At 26.1% G+C, this 24,901-nt stretch overlaps 1 protein-coding gene across 2 annotated transcripts in view; it reads left to right on the forward strand.

Moving 5' to 3' along the window:
• LOC100574232 (limbic system-associated membrane protein-like) overlaps positions 1-24,901 on the forward strand; it is a 267,946-nt gene that overhangs the window by 142,503 nt on the left and 100,542 nt on the right. For both annotated transcript variants that reach the window (XM_029490365.1, XM_029490364.1), the window contains one exon: positions 16,641-16,757. In XM_029490365.1, coding sequence (XP_029346225.1) covers positions 16,641-16,757 — 117 coding nt within the window. The remainder of the gene's footprint in view (positions 1-16,640; positions 16,758-24,901) is intronic.

The raw sequence follows: 24,901 nt of genomic DNA on the forward strand, positions 1-24,901 counted from the left end.
ATCATAAAATATCTTTATGGAACTTTATTAACATAAAACGAAATATGTAATCACCGTCTGACGAGGCATATTGGATTTTTAAAGTTTTTTCTGTGTAGGTATACGCGACTTCTGCTTCTTTAGAAAATTTCTCATTTCAATATGTTTTGTCATCAAGAGGTTATAGTTTTAAGAAAATTAAAATGGTACCTACCACGCATTGCATAATATTTCGAGAGCATAATCGTTGAACATTTGGAAACTTTAAATGAGATTCGGTACTCACAATATTGTTATTACCTCGCTTATAAACCGTTATATCCTCGTTCTTAATTTTAATTACACGAAAATCGGTTTCGTGCGTTTCCCGTGTAGATGCCTACGTAATATTTAATAGATATATTATATAATATAATATGATTCCAACTTTCGATCACCGATAGAACCACCTGGAGTTTAAAGCCGTTTAATTTGGACACATTACCGCTTATAATAATTGCATGTGAATTAAATAATAATACTATCATGATTCCGTATTATTAACGAATAATAATGTTACCTTAATTTCTTGAACGAGGTAGCATAATATTGTTGTTTGCACAAACGCAGTCGAGCTGCAGACCATTTTTTTTGTGACCGTTTGAAGACCCTAAACCTGCAGTGTGAATAAAGTCACCAGCAGAAATTGTTCTCCCGGAGGGAGGAGGGCAGCGAAAAAATAATACACTTACCATAAATTCTGTTTTTATGTCACATCGTTATATTATCTAAATGAGCAAGGGGACCGTGCCCCCACTCTGCGGGCGGCCTTGAGTGGGAATCAATCGTGATTTTTTTAAGACATTTTGATGTCACAAATTCGTGTTATGGAAAACAGATTATTAACAGATCGTCATTCTCAAACCGTGACGACACTGTAATCTTCAATTATTTTCGACGCGACAGGAATTCGAAAACTGTAAATTAGACGATTTTACTGTTGTGCCGCGACCGTGCCCGTTGATTGCCTCGGCGTTACGTTCGGTTTAACAGCGAAACGAATTATTGATGGGGTAGTTGTTTTCGCAATGCGATCCTCGCAGCGCGGCGCCTAACATCGGTGTCTGTTCGCTGTTGTACATACTTTTTCTGCCTATCAACCTTCGAGATAGGTTTTAGTAAATTGACGACGTTACACGAATTTTTCGGTCGTTAAACACGAAATAAAATATTACGCGTTACGTTTTACCCCCCCAAGAGCTGTTGTATCACCCACCACCAACCACCACCAATGCCACTCGTCTACGCACGTGACCCCACTAGGATGTATATCGTATATACACGCACCGAGCAAAGTGGCGCCACGTATCTAATTAAATGTGCAAAGCACATGTGTCTCGGGAAAGTTTAAATTTGAAATAGTTTTCCGTGGGAATTCCTATATAACAATTGGTACTCCGCGCGTTCAACCCCTTACGACGACCTCACGACTTATGAACACTGCTGGCGAAAGCCGTCATGTCGACAAAATGGTTATTGCTCCGTGGTAATATAGCTTCCATGACGTTTCCTCCTTACAACAATGATTTCGTATAAAGAATAATACAGACGCGTGTATGTATATAATAATAACAACAATAATAATATTATGTGATATTGAATTTCACTCATTGCAACTGCTGAGTTAATTTATAACATTGCATTTTATTTTTAAACATACCTATAATATATAGGCTATACATTAGACTTAAAAAAACGATTTTCTCTGTCGAAATAATCATAATATATTTCCGCGAATATTAAATTATTGTATAATTGTTAATTTGACTTGACAATGTAATATTATTTTCTCAAATTCTATTACATGCATACAATAATATGATGATAAATTAACAATACAAAAATAAAAATAATAATTATTTTTATCGATTTGTATGGCGTGTTGTTTATTTTTATATTTTTTATGTTAAGCTCAGGATACTCGGATTATCGTATGTTCATTAATACATTATTTTTTTTGTATATTAAACCCCTCTGTTGGTTGGATGAATATGTTATAATTTAATATACGTGTATGTTACGTGTAGTTTTAACATTTGTGTAAATATTTCAAAATTAGCCTCGCATTTTGGGGTCACTGTGTAGTTTATTCTTGTGTACAAACACAAAATATTAACAATATCCGGATAATATTCAAAGTTATATAATGTATATAATATATATATATAGAATGTTATACTATTATATATTTTTTTTTTTATCCCACGGAAACTTGGGCCATTGGGAGAGGGGAGGTACTGTGAGTTTTAGAACGGTAAGTGAGTGTTACACGTGGGTGTATTTCGGCAGAATTTCGAATGGGGCACCCGTAGGTTTCTGCCATGCCCCGGGGTGGGGGATGGCGGCACTTGTTCTCCGGACACCGTGACTTGCCCGGAGAAAATGTCGCCCAGTGGCCGAGAATCGAAACCGCGACCGGCAGCGCCGCAGCCGACGCGTTAGACCGCTCGGCCACCTCGTCCCCCATATACTATTATATTATGTTAGTGTAATTGTTTAATTCTTCAATTATTTTCAAAATGTCACGGAAGCATAACATAATATACCTAATTCTAAATTATAACATTTTTATCGTTATTAAAAATTATGTTCAAACAAAAAACACTAAATTCAATGTTGTATCATTAGTAACTCATTAAAACTATATTATATAATCTACCTTCTATATCTATAGAAATCCATAGAAATGAAATCTTTCTTTCGGATTGGCTCCGAAACGGCTTGACCGATTTGGCTGATTCTTTGTTTATTGTATTCGTAATTGTCGGGGTAAGTTTAATATGAATGGAAATTTTGTAAAAATACACAGAAAAAGTAAGAAATCTGAAGCAATAATAACGTTATTTACGTAAAAAAAAGACAATTAATACCTACGTGATCTTTAAGTTTACGTATTGGGTGGTTAGGTTAGGCAGTTAGGTGGTACTATACTCAGTAAATGTGCAATGTTATGATTAATGTGTTAAAAATCAAAGTTTAACTTAAATTGTTTTCCTTAAGTTTTGAGCATCATTACACTGAGTGTTAAGTAATGCATTTAACACAAAGTTTGAAAAATATAAGCGATGTCATTTTTTTTTACAGGCAACGAAATGCACGGGGTACAACTATTTTCTATATTATATATATATATATATAATATACACGTATGACGTACGAACCTTTCTGGGTCTATAGCCTATATATGATAATATACTGCTCGCATATCACATACAATAGTTTACAATTATTATTATTAGAATCCCAAAACATAGATTATTGGTTTTATGATACATTATTATAATAGTTATTAAAACATTATCCAAAGGTAATTTGTTGATATCATATCATCCGGCTAATGTCAACATTATCAAAATATTAACACCACCTGTTATATTAATACCATCATTTTTTCTTATACTTACATCAAGTATTGTGTTATTATTTTTTTTATAATGAAACTTAGTGTTTATTATTTATATGCAGTTGTATGTAAGGCTAAAGGCAGTATAGGCATTATACAAACACTGTATTTTATTATTTGTATTTAAAAATGTAAGCTATAAACTATAAACAAAAACCTAATATGTCTGAATGTTTCATCATCTTGTTGACTTTGTTGGACACTGCAATAAAAATAAGACATTGACACATTTTTATGAACTCTTAAAAGTTGTTTGAAATAATATATTGTTTGATAATATTAATTGCTTGTAACAATGTAAGTATTGTATTTAAGAATAAAAACAAATCCTCTTCTTTATGTTTTTAATTAAAACAAGATAAAACGACTATGTGTATAAAATATGTATACAACTTTTTTCCAGCTAAACATTTTCGCAGAGTCCTTGGGATACACGAACTTCTTGTAAATGATAAAAAATAACTTCTAATTGAAACTGATCCTCAACACTCAAGGAAAACAAAATATGGCAAATTACATACATCTCGTTTTTTGTAAATATACCTAATTGGTAAAATCAGTTGAAACTGAAGACTAATGAATTTTAACTAAATATTTTGTAGTTTTGTGAAAAAACTGTATACGTATCAGAGCTTAAATTAAAGTAGCATGGTACTAGATATTTTTTCTCTCTTTGGAAAATAGAGGAATCATAAATATGTTTTTGGGTATAGTACAATAGAAAAATATCTAGACAGTAGCATGATACATTTTGTTGGAAATTAATTTGATTTCCATTTTGTTTATTGCTGATTTGCGTTTCTGTGTAATAAACAAAGTGTCACAAAAATCGATTAGAAAAAAAAAAGTTGTATCCACCCCAAAAACATACCCAGGTATATTAAAAAAAAAATTGTGAATGATACTTACAATATATAATATATTAATTATATTTATAAGGGAACATATTATTATATCTTAATACGTTTCAAGCGTATTATCCTAATCTATAACCTAAGTAAAAATGTTTAAATTAATAATAACAATGATTGACCATTTACATAATATAGCACAATAAAAATTATAAGACGTGTCAAAATTATTGATAGCAAATATTCACTTATTTATATAAATTTGTTTTTTATCCTGAGCGCAGCGATAAATATAAAATTGATTTTACAATAATCACGTACCTATTTGTTTTTATTCTTGTTTCTTTCGTCAACTTTTGGAACAGTATAAATTCTTGGATTTTCAACTCCAATATCTTTTCTGGTAGGAAATTATTTCGGTATTTGGTAAAATTAAAAATAATATTTTGACTATTTTTGAGATATTTTACATTTCTTACATATTTAACTTTTTATTATATATTTCTACATTTCTATAGGTATATATACTTTATATGTATAAATATCTAATAAATTGAATAATATTAAAGAATCAATAAAACGATTTTTTTTTAATAAGCGTTTGAAGTTTTAATTTTGACAATATTTGTCAAATCACGTACATATGCTAATTATTTCATAGCTTAAAATTTATAAAATGTTCAATTTTTATAGACTGTACTCAAAAAACATGTATTACAAGGTTAGATTATCTAATTTTCTTTTTATTATATAGACATATTAAGTTCAAATTTGGACGAAATTAGATATTAAACCGAAGATAACAATTTTAATTATTTTTTTGTAATTCAAAAATATTATTAATCGGGGACTTGAAACGTTTACATATATTTTAATATTTTATATGCACAATAACATTTTCAAAACATTTAAATTAATTTTAAGATATTGCCTAAAAAAACCATGCCAACATCATACCTCTATTATTCACCGTTTTACGGTAAATCGGTATTGACTCAAAACTTTATAAAAATAAAATATATTATAACATTCATACATTTTTGTAAATACCTGATGCTAAAGATTATTTAAAATATTCAAATTTTCATGTTATAGCCATATTATATAGTTTTCATTTTAATAATGTCACTACGTTAACTGTTATTAAAACTATTATGAAAAAAGAACTTTATTGCTAACAAAGTTTTTTTATAAGGATTATATCTTAATATATTTTTTTTTTAATATTTATAAGTAGAGTATGCATTATGTAGGAATTTATTTTCTCGTTTTTCTATTAGTATAATATAAAGCTATAATAGGTGTGAATTATATGCATACAAAATTTTATTGTCTTAAATAGATATAAATTAAGTAAGTAAAAATATTAGAAATTAGAATTTTTAACCATTTTATAATATTCAAAGTACGCAGCTGCTAAGCGCTAATATATTGTTTTAAATAATATGAATAAAACTTCAAATAGGTAATGGGTTTTTTTTTATAGTTTTAAAATAATTGTTTTTATACCTACCTATTAAGTTCAGGATTTTTGGTGCTCTTTATTGTATTTTTAGGATCTTTTTTTCATTATTTGAAGTGCTTTTAGAGGTTTATAAGACTGCAACGTCTGAACTCCACTTATACGTGTTATAACCAATATATAGCAAGAAAATTAATAAATATACAGTTTGAATAAGAATAACTGAATGTCTATTGTCTAATAGTAGTAAAATAAAAGGTACCATATTTTTTTTGTTTATTAATTTCAAGTTATATTTTCCTAATCAGATGAACAAAGTTACAAAATTAATATTAAAAACTGTTTTGGTACATTGTGTATGAAATAAATATAAAATAATTTAATTCAAAAACCTACTTATAAAATATTTTTGTATTTTAAATATGTTTTTTCATTTACTAATTAAGCATTATTACGATGTAATGAAATCACTGAACAATTAATTAGTTCTATATAACTATAATAAATTATTTGTATTTTATGTATTATATATAAATATTATTTAAAGTAACATCATCAACAAACATAAAGTATATATAAACAAACAACTATCTACAATAATTATTTTTATGGATATAAAACACATACACCTTAATTGGATTTATAATTGTTTAAACTACCCAAATTATTTTCTTAAGAATTTCAAAAATTGTAATTAAAAATACAAGCGAGAAGAAACAGAACATCAGACAATCATAATGATTTAAGTATAGTCGAGTTTCAATGATTTTTCCATGATATATTTTAGGTACTAAATTTAAGCGATGGTCAAAAATTTTAATCTAATTTATGTAATATTTATTTATTTATTTAATTAATTAAAATTAATTCTAAAACACTCATTAATTTTCAATATTAAAAATGTAAATTTATTTTTATTTAGAGTTGTTTTTATAATGTTATACAAATGATACACCTACAATTGTTTTAATAATTAATCAAAACATAGAGTCCAATTGCACCATACCGAATGGCGAATACTGTCAGGTGATCATTATTAATTTATATTGTGATTAAAATAACCTATTTTTAAGACAATTTGCTATTTATCACTCTAAAATAAAATATGCAATTATTTAAAAATACAAAAAACCAGCTGATGACTTAGGTAGTTAGGTAAATTAATAATTGTCAATATGAAATGAAACGGTCTATATTTAAAATTATATACTATAAAATATTTTAATTACCTACGTAACGTTTTACCTTAGAAAAAAATTAAAATTAAACTATTAAATTAAATATAATTTTATTTTAATTTATAGTATCACACATTCCATAATATATATATATATATAAGTTATCTCAATCAGATATTTTAAGATCATAAGAAAAACATGAAGGGGGATTAGCCTAACAAAAGAACTTCCGATCTTAAACCAAATGAGATTTTTAAATTGTTTTTAATAAAATATAGTGGTCTTGGCATAAATCTATCTAAAATGCCACAGGATCATCATTTTACTATTGAAATGTGGTAAAAACTTAAAGTGTGAGAGGTAATGAAAAAAAAACCAATTATTGCTCCAATATATAACGATGAAATTGAAAAACGAAGAAGTCTATAATTGTTGAAAGCGTGTATTGGATGTACTTAAATCAGTCGTTATAGAATTATTATTAGTTGTATTATTTAAGATAATAAATAAGCCTTTATACTACGCATTTCGGCACAAGTTTTTGCTTGTCTTATGTATAATTACGATTTTCGAACAAATTAGCATTTAATCATAACATAAGATGGTAAATTATCCAAAATGGTAACGTCTTAGACATTTTAGGACTAGTTTCCGAATACTATCTGTATTGTTTATTTTCTATCGTTTTTATAGTGTGATTTATTTCCTTAACCGCGTAGCTGCGATTCAATTGCTTTACAGAAAAAATAATTGCATATAATAAATAATGTTTATATTATTATTACATTTATGTTTAAGTAATGTTGCTGAATAATATAGTTATTAGTAACGTGTCGCAGAATTCTAAACAAATAAATCAATTTTAAGTTCTAATGATTATTATTTTTAATTAAAGATGCATAATAATATGTTTAATATAAATTATCATAATTAAAAAAAAAGTTGGTTATATACTATGACACTTAAAAAAAAAAAATTGTATTTAGATTTATTAATGGTAATATAATTTATACTTAGTTAGGTATTTATATCTGATTTGTATTGGTACCTTTTTACAATTATTTAGTGCATAATGAATATTATTCAAGCCGAATTCTCCAATATTTTTTTTTAAAAAGCTGTTAAGTAGCTAATGTGTACCTACTATAATATAGTCGTAAGTGTGGAGTGTACCTATCGTCAGTTGATATTCGCAGTAATTCAGTGTACATGATGAGTTAAAATTAAATTCAATGATAAATCATTGTACGACGAAAAATTGTTCAGAAAATCCATTAAAACTACTAAAAGTATAGTTGTACCATCAGAAATGGTACAACTACTTTTAGGAACCGTGTTTACCAATTAATTATTTTAATAATTAAATGAAGCCTCAATAACACACATTGGTCGAAGAAAATAAAAATACTACTATTAAAAATTCAAATTATAGAAACAATTTTGAGTAGAGACATATAAAATTAATAGAGGAAAGATATTCCTTCTAGTTAAATTTGACTTATAGATGTTAAAGTTATCGATGTTTCGATGTATTTTTAAAATTTAAAAAAATATAGAATATTGTTTATGTTTCTTAGTTGTTTTAAACATAACTGGACAATTTTTACTTTTAACCCTGAACATAATAACTAGGTCTTATTTGCTAGTAAGCACTGAGGCACCACCTCTCTATAAGTTCATGATTGGAGTTTATTTTTCAAGCTCATAAAAAAAAAAAAAACACTTATCATGATTGTAAAACTAATAGGTACATTCATCCCTCCGATCCGAATCTAAAATAGCACACTAGCTGAATTGTGAATATTATAATATCTTAATAATACTATTACACATAAACTAAAAATAAAATTAATTGTATTATATTTAACCTGTGATATTATACTCATAATATACGTAATCTACAATTAATATGAACTTAATAGTTATATAAATAATTATACATAATTAAAATAATTAACATAATCACATTAATTATTATTTTGTGTAGATTGGATCACGGAATGGATAACACACAAAACAAAAATAGAATAACAGGATATAATTTCTGACATCGTGCTTCTTAATAAACGAAACATCAGACAACTTTAAAGCGCCATTCATATATTATGATTTTCTCATCTTCTTACTCCATCAAAGGATGCATTAAAGTACTTGTCGTGATATGTGAAAGGAAGAGATGTATGTTTAAGTTGGTTTTGTTATTACATACCTATGTAATGTTACAAATGGTTGGGAATACCATAAAGATATCATAAAAAAAAAAAAACAATTTAAAACAGCAATCGCCAAATTTTGTTTCATATCTATTTTTGAAATCCACGGACAAAAAACTAGAGAAATCTCTCTGCTGTTTAAGATAATATTTTTTTAATTCCAAAAATATTATTCGTATTTCAAAGGAGTTTAACACTTTTTACCACGTACACTATTATTTACTCTACACAATTATTATTTTTTAAATATTTAGATGAATTTTAAGCTATTTCTACAACGTACGTGTTATGTCGGTATTGAATTTATTAGTTAAGTCTATAATAATTAGTTATATTATATTATGAAATAAGATTATGATTATTACTTCTTACCTGTTTTATAATTTATAATATAATGTGGTACCTATTTTGGTTTAAATAAATAATTGTTTTTTTTAATTTTAAATATAAATTTAACTTTATTGTTGTATTATAGTAATATACATTATTCCATTAGTATTAATATTATTATGGCATACAATTGAAATAAACATTTACTCAAAAAAAAATAACACTAGACAAATCTTATAAAAATCAACTGAAAGTGGCTTAGTGGCAACTCTGTACATTTGAAATTAAATGTTAAACTACTGATAACTTAGACTTATAACGAAATGTTATATTAATAATAAATTATCATTTTGGATAGTTGCAAATGAGATACGTTTTGAGATTTCATAACCGATGTTTAGAAATGTGTATAGTTTTTGAATAAGATCTCAGGGAAAATATACATAATATTGTGAAAACCCTTCATGTTGGTCAAAATGTTATGGCAAATTACATTTAGTAAAAAAACTTAAAGGTATACCTTTTATTATTTTCGTGAAAATGAAAATCATTTTTAAAATAATTATTTGTAACATAAAATACAATTCACACTATATAATTGTTTTGTTATACTTGCGTGTCATTAGTATTTAAAAATCTTAGTAATGTTTTTTTAATTTTAAAAAGAATGTCATATTCTATAGTTGTACTACTGCATATTACGTCGGTAGGTAATGTAATATCAAATAAAATTATATTTTACTTTAAATTTATTTTATAACTTCAGGATGTAATTCGTTTTACATTATGTATTTTTTAGATTTATTTTCATAACGAATATACAATCCATACCGTAGGGCACAAATAAGTATAATATACGAGATAGAGTAAGATACATTATACATTATACATTAAAAAAAAAAAATTGTAAAACAAACCTCGATGACAAACCTTAAGAGATACCGTACCCACTAATGACAAAATTAATTTTTTAAATATAATTACATTTTTCAATTTGTAATTATTGTCATTTAATTAGGTAGTATATATCCACCATTCTAGCAGATCACTAGTCATAACACCATAAACGTTTGAGATTTCTTGGTGAATAACCATCATACGCTGTGAGGGTCTCTAGATTTTTGACAAGTTGATTAGAATGGGAGATTAATTGAATGTAGATGCGCTTATAAAATAGTTTAGCTTCTTCATGGTAAGTTTTAAATTCGATATTTGAATGAAATGTATGAATCTTCTTAGTTACTTTTCTCAGCAAAATATTTTGGAAAGTATATAATATATTTTGTTGATCTAAGATTGTCTTTGTATTTCTATAGTTGAAGGCTCATACGTTCAGATGGGTTTAATTAAGGATTTATCAATAAGGAGTAAGTACCTATTGATTTGTGACTTGTGTATGTATGAATATTATAATATGTGTTTAGTAAAAATAGTAAATTATGTTTTTCTTTTTTTTTTTTTATGTGAGTGTTTTAATTCATATTGGGATAGTCTACTACCTAATGTTAATTATGCATTTTTAAATATAGATAAGGAAGAGTTATATAGTGATTACCAATAACAATGTGAACAAGTTTGTCTTATGAAAGTTCTTCTTAGTACAATTCATGGTTTGATGTATGCATTTTTCAAATATATATAAGAAATTATCTTCATCTATTAATCAAATTTATTTTTTGCTCAATTCAGTAAGGTCTAAATGACTCTCACAGAAACAAAAGGGAATATTTAAATGCGTTATTCTAATTGTAATTTAGTGCAAAATATTGTATTGCATTTTCAACATTGTTATGATTTTGGCTTAGAATTCCAAAATGGTTTGTAGTACCTATTAATTTTTTTTTTTTATTGAACGGAGAAGGAGAAGTTTATGTTGATAAAGATGTTGACAACTTTTTTTTATCCCAAATAAAACCATAGTTTGATTATAATTTTTCATACACATTTTAGAGAAAAGAAAAGGGAGAAGGGAAAGTGTCATTTTTATTTTATTGTTTATACGTCGGTGGTTTATTTTGGCGAATATTCTGATAATTATTTTATGCTGCTAATTATTTTATTTCATATATAGTTATTAGATGCTATTAATTATTATAATTATTAGGACCAACGTCGACGGCCATGGACAAGAAGACATAATACGCTATATTTTCTTCATGGTGACAATTATTATTCTAAATATTATAAAACAAATTAACTCGCGGTATAATATGTAATGACTAATGAAGTAGAACATGATTCATCAAGAAAATAGAATGCTTATAATAATAATAAAATCCTAAAATAGAGAAACTCATGCAGTAAGAGAATACAAATCAGAATTAATTTTTACTCGTTATGAGACAAATTATAGTGTTTTATCGATAGAACTGGAGCTGGAAATTTACATGTGTATTGGATAGAATTTCCACTGTGTGGTATATTTTTTTTTATCATAAACAAAATATTATTATGCATGACTGATGAATTATTGTTATATAACTAGAATAATATAATATATCCATTTGGTCTCAGTCAGAAAGTATTATTCCGATTTATTTATAAGTATTCAATAATATAACTCATTAGTTCAATTTAAATAGGTAATATGTAATCACGTTCTATTTATCGATATGTTAATAAAAGATGTATTATTATATTATACAAGTGTTGGGATAGAAGGGTCAACCCTAGTCCCCAACTGGTGAGACTTGACTAAGCTCATCACCACGTGCAGTGGCCCAAGATCGTCAGCCTGGTGGTGAAACGACAGTGTATTACAAAAGGGGATTTCAACATATTATACTCTAGACTCTAGCATATAATTGATGGGATGAATCATTGAAATGTGCACGCTTAAATACGTGGAGTTAATTGCTGGGGCACACTTAGACTGCAATTTGCATGTCTTGGATAAGTAAACCGGGGTGGGCAAGTTGTGTAAGCCACAAAAATGCAATTCTAGTGATCATCACTCGCTGATGAACGTTAAAACCATCCGTGGCAGGACGCATGAATAAGCGATGACTATAATTCTGTCGTGCTGGTGTTCGACTGATTGTATTGTATTCATTCGTACCTATGACAAATTGCAAGGATAGTTAACTTTTTGAGTTAAGTATTGGATATGTGCCACGCAGATTCTTTTATTGTATCATTGTAAATATTTATGACATGTTTGTGAAATGTGAGTTTGGTGCCAAATTGTTTTATTTCAAGGTATTAATTGGCGTGCCTGTTTCATTCGGCATTATGTCCATTTATTGTTAGACTCCTTTCGTTGTTTGTGTTTCTATTATCAAACACTTAGGAGCACCATTGCTGGATTAGCCAAAATCGTCCACTCCTTCAACTAGGCGATAGTCGTGGGACACCAACGTTGACCTCAGACTAGGATTTTGTTTGTGGTATGATATTTTTTTCATACTAGATTGAAGCAACATAGGAGGTAACGTCTACGAAATTTGTGTAAATTCTGGTCGTTGAAGGCATGTAATTTATATACATTTTAAATAGTAGGGGAGATTTACAGGATTTTTGTGAAACCCCGGCGAAATTATTACGTCGTGAAGATTTAGTATTGAAAAAGCCCATTATTTTAGGAAGGATCCTACTAATTTGACACATAGGACTGGACATGTTTTGTTTATGGTAGTTTATAAAGTATGCCTCTGTGCCAAACTTTATCAAACGCCTTTACAAGGTCAAATTAAATATTTTAATGGCAGCAGTCCATTTTCAGTGTTGAAGGAGATTTATAACTAATTAACTATGGTTTGGTCATTTGGTTTGTAGTAGAGTTTTCTGAGCTAAGTATACATATTATTATCGTTCTGGCCTAAAAACAAATAGTTTTCATCCAGGTCAAGAAGTTATTTAGCCGAAAAGCACAATTAGGACTAACTTTTAATGCTATTCCTGACGCAATATTCCAAACATTTAAGTTTTTGAAATACTCTTTTATTTTTGAAAAATATAATTTTTAAATACTTCCAAGGTATTCATAAATGATCATTTTCTATATAGAATGGCGATTTTTCAATATCTTGACTAATTACGACTATTACGAGTATAAGCTAATTATATCATCTTTGATTTTAACACCCAATGATTTTATTATTCGTATTGAATATATATGGTTCTTTCCAGTGTTGTACAATAATAACTCTAAATTCATCTAAATGTACAATTGATAAATTAAAACTTATTAAACAAATATTTAAAATAGATATCCGAAATTAATATTTTTGTCCAGATAATGCAGAACACTGGATCTTCCTAAGTTTTTCTTACAAACATTGCTTGTTTAATAAACAAATATATTTAGACGAAATTTGATATTTAAATGAAAAATAACTATAACACATTGAAAAAAATATATTATTCGTAAGTACTTGAAGTTTTTTTGCAGCTACGGTCATTTGTATTTACTATAATATGCACTATGCTGTTTTCAAAAGATTTGGACTAAGTTTCAGGCTTTTTATTCTATGAACCTAATTATTATATGTTTTACTATACGTTTGACTTATAAGTTAATACCAGCTCTTAATACTCTATGAAATAATTTAATAATATTATATTTCCTATGCTATTGGTTTTTGAAAATAATAATTTAACTTTTTGTCTTACTAATAGAGAAATAAATAGCTAATACTGTATAAATACATAATAAAATATCTTCTAAAATATAACTGATAGATTGTCTCCATTCAGGATCGTTTTTTAATACAACGATTTATCATCAAATTCAAATTAAACTTGTCCATTACAGTGATCTACTCAATGACAACGTTTTCAATATACCAATGACTATATATAGCTGAGCGACTTCCCCGATTTGATTCTTTTTTGTTGTTGTAAATAATGCTTAAAACGTTATATTGTTGTGCATATTATCCTGCACTGATAAAATTAGTTTAAAATTACTGGCATGCGCTTATACATACATTTAAATAGCTACGACTTGAAACGTTGATGTTTTGCCATGAGAAAAAAAAATGGCATCCGGAAAAAATGGAAAACATTTTCACTTCCTGTAGCGAATAATAAATGCTTTTAGTCGTAAAATCCTTCTTGCGAACTTGTTACAACGACAAACTTTATAATAAACTCTGGCGAACTTTAGTGATAAATTACCATAACGCGAATTAACACCGCGGGTATCATTTCGATTAAAACATTGAAACAATTTGTCCTCCTCGCCGTATGTTTTTTGATACTTAACATTAGTCAAGTATATCTGTCCAATTGGATTTGTACAAAACAAATTCCAGTCGACCTTAATCGAAGATAGTTAACAGTTTACGCGATATATTATTCCATCACTTGGGTTATTCCGGGGGAGCTTAATGAAGAGCGTTAGCATGCATCTTGAATTCCGTTATTTGTTTCATTCATCTGAATCCACCCGTGTAGTATTGCAGTGGTGCACTATTTCACCATCAGCGATATCTCACTCAATTTTTTTTATCTTCTTTAAACGAACATATTAAATTCGTATTTATAGATAATATAGGTGCTACATTTATCGTAATATTAGATATATTCTAATCGGCTGTCATACTTGTTAATGTCTACATGTTAATGCTAAAACTATAAATTAAAGAATATGTATTATGCTTTAGACTCTGAGCGTAGCAACGAATGTCTTGATTTTACTGTGATGTATATTTTTAAATTTTTTTTACATACTTAAATTTCTATAAAGATAATATATTTTAAATGAGTTAAAATGCTATTAAAATTGTTATAACATTTTTATTGAAAATTGAAAATTACATACCTAGTTAAATATAAATTAAATTGGGTAGCCAGTAGCCACATAATGAAGCAAAAATAAAAATGTATTATATTTTTCCTTATTCTATGGCTTATATTCTATAGTTATAGTACTTCCCTTCTTGTTAGATCACTATATATTAAAATCATAATCACCTAATGATCATTACATTTAGGGAGATTGCTTATTACCTAATGAATTATTTAATTATTCAATGAGAATAATGTCCAATAGAACAGTAAGACAGTATACACAGTAACTACACAGTATAGATAGCAATTACAAATACATAACAGTTATTGAATTAACCACAGCTAAAGAAAAAACTTAATTATTTAATTAATAATGGAACAGATAACAATAATAACAATTAGACTACTATTACTATTACAGTACTACTACAGACTACTACCTACAAATAATAATATTTTGATAAATTTAAAACAGGCTTATTAAGTGCGCATTGCTACCAGACGTATATAATATGATTCCTTATCATTAATAATTATTTTTAGGATTCTATACATTTAGGCGAAACATTGATGAAATACCTGACTTAATAATTAACTTTCAATTAATTATATTTGAAACTTGGAGATTTAGTATGAAATACTCTAAGTGCTTAAATGACTTAATTATTTGCATTTCTAAAAAGTACTCATTGCATGTTAATATTTCAAGTAGTTAGGTTTGTGTTTAAAAGTAGCTTAAACAATTTAAAGGGAATTCAAACATGTCATTCAGAAAAGTAAAAACTAATTTGACAATGTTTTATATTGTTATTAAAATATTGGTTGGACAGTAAATTTCAATTTAATAATATTATTTTTTTACTCAAGAAAAGTATACGGTTTTAAGTTTTAAAAAACTATTTACAGTTCAATTATTTTGAAAATATAAACCATAAATTTAATTAGGTATTCAAAATATTTATTTTAATAAATTGAAGAATAGTGTAATATAGATACTTAATTTAGCAAAACCTATGTTACAAAATATTAAATACCTTATACATATTTGGTTTTTAAGAAAAAATATAATTTCAAACTAGTTTAATTCTGTTTACATAGGTAGGTAATAATAAATAATACATTGTTTAGATAATTTAAGTTTTAAATTATATATGATTTGTTTATCCGTAATATTTATATTTACTGAGGTAAAAACGATGTCAACTGTAATTTTTCACATTGCATTTTTTAGAAAATAAAATCAATCTTATCAAAAAAATATATGTATACAAGTTATTTTGTAGGAAACGTTCTATGTCTAATACGTTAAACACATCATCGAACTCTTCTTTGGAATGTACTGATGATTCACTCTACTGATTCCATTTTATATTAAATTCCATGATAACATTAAAATATTTTTTATGCATATGAATTCAATAAGGGTAACACAATTTAATGTAATGTTAACAGATGCAAAACCAATAGTTCCAGCAGAAATAAGCAAGGAAGAAATAAGTCCATACTGGTCATTCAACGAGACTGCTGATATATCCAAGTACGAAGATTTCGATCACAGAAAGTTCTTAGGTAATTATGAAAATGTTACTTCTTTATAGAGAAAAACTATATTACACAATTTATAAAATATAGTTGTTGACATTAGGGAAGTAAAACTATAACTATAGATAAATAGTTCAGATCAACAGATTTTAAAATTTAGTTGACAGAACTAATTTTCCAGATACGTGGAAATAATGCTTCGATAAAGGATTTATTAAAAATAATAAATAAATGGTAACAACAATAATTAAAAGATTTAAATTATATAGAAATTAACCTGGTAGGCCATTTGGTTACAATTTTATGGGGGATCGAAAGGTAAGCTACTATAGATACTAGAATAAGAACAAATAGAACCAACATCGAACAGTTCGTAACACAGATGCCCCAGAGATTCATCTGGATTTCAAAAATGTTTAGCATATTATTATGTACTTACTAGTTTATTTTCAAATCCATGGTGGGACGTTCAAAATTACCGGTGTCTAAAAATGTATTAATTTGTGTATCTGCTGCGTATAGCCAACATTGTAAAACTTTAAAACGAAATATAGTTTTATCGAATCGATTTGTACAATAACAATGATTTTATTTGTAATTTATATACATCATTGAGACAAGAACTTGTAGAAAATGGTATAGATGTTTAGCCATTGGATAATTTTCCTGCATCAGATAGGAAGTCATTGCAGTGTCTTGAATTAGCTATAGTTTGTTAGTACAGGTTTTTATAGATTAATTTATGTTTAATTTTGTTATCAATATAATATATTGAGTTTTTATTTTTTAGTTTATAATTAATTGAATCATGAAAACACATTATAATCATTGCACCAAAAAAAAAAAAAAAAAAAATGACAATTTACAAATGTACAAATAGTTGTTTAAAAGGCGAACGTATTCTAAAATATATTCTAATTATATATTATAATACTATATTGCTTATATTAAATCATGTAAAATATGGAATTTATTTAGCTATGTTTCGCACGTTTCAGATAAAGACAATATTTAAATTTTTCCTTCATTTTCAATTTGATCATAGTTCCAATATTTACATTAACATTTATTTTAGATTCTGAGCGTGCGATCACATAAAGACACAAAAAACGTGATTTAGAGGTATTATTATAATTATTTTTCATATAGGTATTAGAAAATATATTCAATATGAAGCGTAATTCTACAATAACAATAATAATAATTATTTAAAAGCATATTTTTTAATTAAAAAAAAATAATAATAACTATTTGGGACCAAAAACAATCCCAACAAATTCTCTAGGTACGTCTATAATTTAAATACTATTTTTTTTTATTGATTAAACCCTTGGCACTGGCCATTGGTATAAAATATTATGAATACCCAAATTTTATTATGTTTCGAATGGAATATTATTTGAAATAACTGCAAATCAATAATCACAGTGCGATAAATACACACGTTTATAAAATTATGTTGGAATTTTTTTTGGTTTATCAATGATTATGTACCAATCAAACTAGTTTTATTTAATGCCATAGTGCAATATTGTAACATTTAAGTTTATTTTAAAGAAACTTAATCCAGTATAATACTGTTCACGTTTTATTTCTTTTCACTCTCTGACGCTCGTCCACCTGAACTACAATATTTATAAAATGATTATACTTTTGTAATTGTTCATTATTATTTTTTTTTTTAAATATTTAAATTTAAAGTAAAAAAAGTAAGTTTTTATAATTTAGATACTTCATATAATATTAAATTAAAATAGTCAACTTACATTGAAATAAACAATTGTGTAAATACTTACAATTTCTAATTTGAAACGTGTTTTTAAATAATGATTATTTATTTATTTATTTATTTATTTATTTATTATAATAGTAAACGGGACAGGCCCTTGACATTTATACAGCATTAATAATTAATAATAATAATACACTATTACATACATAATATTTAACAGATAATAATATAATACAAAATAATTAGATACAAGAAGTTGTTTAGATATAATTGGATCCATTAGCTAATGTAATTTATAATATTATTATGTTGGTACATTAACTGTTTCTATTTTTGTGGTCAGGATATTTCTTTCTGTAATCACTAAAAAATTGTGGTAGATATTGTTTTGGAGATACATTTTTAGTTATTTTTGTGTATTTTTTGTCTTCATGTTGTAGTTTAACACCTCTTTTTGTGACACATAATTTATAAATGATGGGACGTTGATGAAAGTAAATTAATAAAGTTTTTTAAAAATCTTTATAACTGTTCCAATTTAAAAGGTTGACATTCAGGAAATTTGTGTTGATGGCAAATAGTTTGAATCATTTATTACTATTTAAACATATTATGTAAATATTATTAATATGTTTTTCAAATAACTTTGTGACATTTTTTACAGCAGATAAAGTTAAATATTGTGTGGTTATTGTCAATAAATATTATGGTATGCTTTCATCGCTACTCAAAGCTTTAATTATTTTTTTCCAGCGGCTCAGTCTTTTATAAAAAAGAAAATGCAAATAAATAGTTTGAAAATAAATACCAATCGTTGCTGTAAATATTAATAATTAATAATTAATGCTTTAAAATGTACATCAAAGCTTTGTTTTAGCAATAATATTTAGCAATGATAGGTATACAATTATGGGCATTTAAAACTGTATCTTAAAATATTACCTTAAAATAAACAATAATTATTTAATTAAATTAATAATTATTTTTGATTTTCGCATCGTAACAACGTAACATTTTACAAAACCGTAATTGTTTTTTCGCACTCCAATTTAACCATTAAATTAAGTTGTTGTTGTGAATACGTATTTTGTACGATTTATTCTCATAATAGAATACAATAGTAATAATGATTTACGAGCAGAATAAATCGGTGGAAAAAACGTATGTTATCCACATGCGGGTTGGCGTTAACAGAATACAAAACATGCTTCATTGGACGATTTAATCGACTTTGCTATAAAAAATGCGTACGACATTAAAACGGTTGACGTTAAAATATACACAAATTAGGTTACGCAACAAAATCGCAACGACTATTACCTATTGTTTTCCTCCTACAAATGTATATTATATTATGCGCGATTGACGTCCTGCGGCAGGTAGTAGTTACGTAGCCAAAACAATTGTTTTTAAATTAACATTATTTTTGTTTTTTAGACTACACTCGGATTTTGCCTTGTCGTCCTATTCTTACGGTTCACAATATTATACAATACGATGGTAAAAAATAATTAATGCAAACATTTCATGTGTGGTGAATCCGCAAACACAAGTGCTTTATAATATATACGTCATGTATATTATACAGGTACATACAATATTATAGTATTATGATATGTACCACCTAGCTAGTATAGCTACTGTATATTATCATTATTATAATATTATACTGGTATTATATAGGTATTGGTACAATATTCCAAAAAAAAAATATATGTTTTATACAAAATCAAAAGGATTTGGTGACAATCGCGGGGGTAGATTTTTATCCGTTTGCACGTTCCATTTTAAGTGCTTTCATTTGCATATATCGGTCGAACATGTAGTAAAAATATCACGTCCCACATATTACGATGTGTATAATACACGTATTACTGATGCAGTAATCTCATCCACGGGCTACATTTGCGACGTACACACACAGACTGAAGTACAGCACCGGAATGGCTGTTTTTCGAGCATAATATAATACTAATATATCGTCGTCGTCGTCGCCGTCGTAGTTTTATCGATGCGACGATAATGTCTATGCCGCCATCATGTCTCTTTCATGTTTTATAAGCTTAGCCCGCACACTTCACGTTTGTTAATAGTTGTATGTGCCATCTCGATGCGAATTTCACTTCTATTTTCTCGGGCACTCACCGTAGATAATATAAAATATAATGGAGTCGGTGGTCAGACAAATGTGTCGAAATGGTTAGTCATACACGTGGGGACGCCGTATTTCACAGATAATCTGTATAATACTACAGTAGGTATCGAGGACATTGTCGTTATATTATATTATTATTATTATGATTGTTGAATAAAGTAAAAAATATAATATTGGTGGTACATAGAGCATAAAAAAAGTTCTAAATAGAGTGGGTGGAAAATAATTGTTGATAGCTGCTGGTGCCATGGCTGGGAAGTATGAAAATTGTTTTATTTTATTTTTTAATTTAAAATTAATCTATCAATATCCATTAAAAAAAATGTTGTTAATAATATTATAATACTATAATCCATCAAATAATAATTCCTCATATTATGTTTAATGTGTACTTAAACCAATGATTAATTTTTAATTATTGTTATTTTTGTGATATTTTATGGTGCTATAACTACTTCTCGTTTATATACAGTATATTCAATAAATTGTACCTACTTATAATAGTTATTATTTTTTTTTAAAATATAAACAAATAATAAAGATGTATTATATGAAATATTAAATTTAAAGTTGTAAAGTTTAATTAAATATATATTATTTAAACCAAATGTTGAATTTATTGTTATTTTCAATTGATTTTCAAGTTTGTGCATAATATAGGTCAGTTTCTTACAATACTTAGTCACCATAAATCACTGGTATGTTATTTACTATACTCATATTATTATAATAATGATATTATGATTCAATTAGAAATGTTGTATCCAATTGAAAATACTAACAGTTTTTTAGTCATAACAATGTTACAAAGGATAATAGTCATTAATAATGGTTTTACGATAATATAAAATAGATATTATCTATTAATTATTACACTTGAATCATTTTTACAACTATAAACGTTGGCAGATTAATATTAATTGCTAACATTTTCATATTACCATAGTTCTCATATATTCCATGCACAATAAACCTTAGGCATTAGAACACAAATTTAAATAAAAACTATTCGTTCGAATATTGATCTCAGTACGTCCAAATTTCTATAAAAATAAATATCCTTTAAATAAATTGATGTATAAAAGAGTGATTTTTAATTAATAAAACAGAAATTTATTTCTCTACAGGTCACTCCTTAATTCAGGGTTATTATGTTTAAAACATGTATTTAAACATTTGTTTTAAATGAATAAAATATATGTTTAAAACTGTGTAAAATCCATGTGAATATTGTTTTTTTTTTGGTTTATTATTAATAATAAATAATAATAGATGTCTTTCAGAAAAAAAGTTAATGTCTTTAATAATTAGGTATATCTATTACCATCCTTCAGTTTAATTTTATTTTAAATGTTCTTACCTAATAGTTAATATATACATAATATATTGTACACATAAAACATCCATTCAGAAAATATTTAAAATACATTTAAAATGCTTTTTAAGATTTAAAATAAGTAATAAATAAACAGTCAAACATATATTAATACACGACATATATATTGGCATATAAGTAAATTACATATTAAATTAAAATTTAGTTATTTTAAATAATATACTGTTTAAAACATCATTTTTAACAGAAAAATCAGTTCAAAACAAAAAATACAGTTTATTTTTTTTATTTTTTTATAAAATGAAAAAATACACTAACTTTGCTCCTTATGTAGAACAATCTCAAGAATTTGAAAATATGGTATTCAAGTTTGTTCAAATATTTTAAAAATTAAATATTAAATAACTGCATTATTGAAAAAGAAGAGGGTTTATATGTTTGGTAAATCATCATGTATATTGTTGATATTTTCAGTTAGAGTATTGATTAAATAGTTAATAAAAATTAATTTACTTTTATAAAACTATATTAAAAACAGTTTATTAATTTCTAAGATTATTAAAATTCAGAACTTGTATAAATAACAGAAGTATTTTTGATTTAACGATTTGAGAATTATTTCTTATTTTATCATGCTAAATAAATAATATTTTTTCAGGTTCTAAATTAAACATTACAAATAAATAATAAATATCTATTTATGTACCTAAATTGTGTACTTTGTTACAAATAATATTTTATGATTTTTTAAAACTACAATATATTTTAATTAAAATTCTGAGTAGTCATCACACTTTGGAACATACAAAGGTCTTTAATATTTATCTTTATATAATATTCTTTATTATTTATACATGATTTCTGGTAAAAATTTGACCTAGTTGGTACCTTTTCTGAGGAACAACTAAAAAATGCCAATTACTTTCTTAATAAATGTGCAGAATTCATAATAAAAACCATAACAATATAATATTCACACTACGTTAGTTTTTGAGAAAATCTAATTTGATTCATTGTTGTGATTCAGAAAGAAATAACCCTAGAGATTTTAGATTTTCATTGATGAACTCACAAGCTAACAGCACTTGTATTGAAAATTGGTATCATTTTAAAAATAGATATGCTCATTTGTAGCTTTTTGTAAACATTTGAAATATTTTTATTTTTATTCACTTATGTTGATCGGATTTTTATTTCTCGGTCAAAAAGGTATAACATTTATATAATACAAGGTATCTAATTCGATTTTCTTTCAGCAGTTAATAAATTATGGCACATTCATTTTTTTATTAGGTATAACGTTTTTAGCTTATATAATTGCATTATATAATATACATAATGTGTTTTGATTTAAAATTATTTTACAATGCTAGGCTTTTAAATGACGAGTATAATAACCAAAGACGAGTTTGTTTTCAAACTTTGTTTGAAGTTTATTATTATCAATATACCTAAATATATTATTTTACTCAAAAGTATGTCAAAAACAATAGGATAATATTAAACCAAAATAACTAAATATACAATCATATGCCCTGCAATATTCATATAATATATTATGTACAAACTACAATCTAGTGACCAATTTTATCAAAATAATATGTTGAAAACAATGGATGTGAGGAAAAAGTTCCTAGTTAAAAACTATTAGGCACTAAATTTAAGTTTAAATTTATCAAATCATAGACGATATAAAAATAATATAAAATATATAAGATCTATAGAATATAATACAAATTATCTGATTATCTTATTATATTATGTGTATTGGGAAAGTCCAATCACGTTTTTAGACATTCCAATAAATCTTAAATTTTCTAAAATTAATTTTAACACACAAACACTTAAATTATAAAAATAACATAGGTACTGAAACTGAATTATTTACATAACACCTGTTTCGACAAAATCGATTTGGTTTTCCTGCTGTATTAAACGAAATTCCACATTTGAATAACTACATAATATCTACAATATAATTATATACTTTATGCAGGTGGTGTCTTTCCCAATCCCCATTTTACCTAATTGGCATATTTTTGTATGGGTTACCTATGTAATAATTTGAATTAAATTACAAGAAATAATATTATTTTATGATAATCCATGTGTGATTATAAATAACCTCATATTATGCAAGAATATAATTGAAGAATAAAAGTGAATTAATAATAAATATTTATTAGATAATTTTGAAAACACTGCTGGGACAAATCGTATAATAGGTGCTTAATGTGGAAACAGGCTTCGTACATCTGAAGGGTGGACAAATGTATACTATTCTCATCTTACAGATCATTAGTTGTTCTTATTATACCTATAGTGTCTTTTTTTGAAATGGGGCGATGAATGAAATATTTTTTACAGTGTTATGCTCTTTTTATGAGATGTCTATCACAGAAATGGATCTTAAATGTACAATTTTGTGTGTGCGGTTCATGTAAAAATCTAGTTGGAATTTTAGAAAAAGGGGGAGGGGGAGAGGAGTCAACAAAAAATATATTTGAGAAAATATCAAAAACCGGAACCGAGAAAATTTACGCAACACCAGTACTCGACAAGTTCAAAAGTTTTTATGTTGTACATCTAAAATAAATAACTGCGTATTATTATACACATTCATTAAATTATTTTATGTATAATTTTCAAAATATTTTGATTGTTTTTGAGCTATTTATATATTTCATCTTATTATACGATGTAGTGAAAATTGTACAAATACATTAAATTCACAGACCTTATAATAGGTATTAAAAATATAAGTATTAAGTACATATATATATATATATAATATACACTATCTAATAAATAATAATATACGATAAATCACATACGCGAATCAGTAAGTATACAATTATTTCTTACTTAAGCCCCTATCCTGAACAACAACTATATGATCTAATAACTTCAAGTATAATTTTAATTATACCAAACAATAATTATAAAAT

Source organism: Acyrthosiphon pisum, chromosome A2, assembly GCF_005508785.2.
Source record: "Acyrthosiphon pisum isolate AL4f chromosome A2, pea_aphid_22Mar2018_4r6ur, whole genome shotgun sequence".
In the NCBI taxonomy this organism is placed as follows: Eukaryota; Metazoa; Arthropoda; class Insecta; order Hemiptera; family Aphididae; genus Acyrthosiphon; species Acyrthosiphon pisum.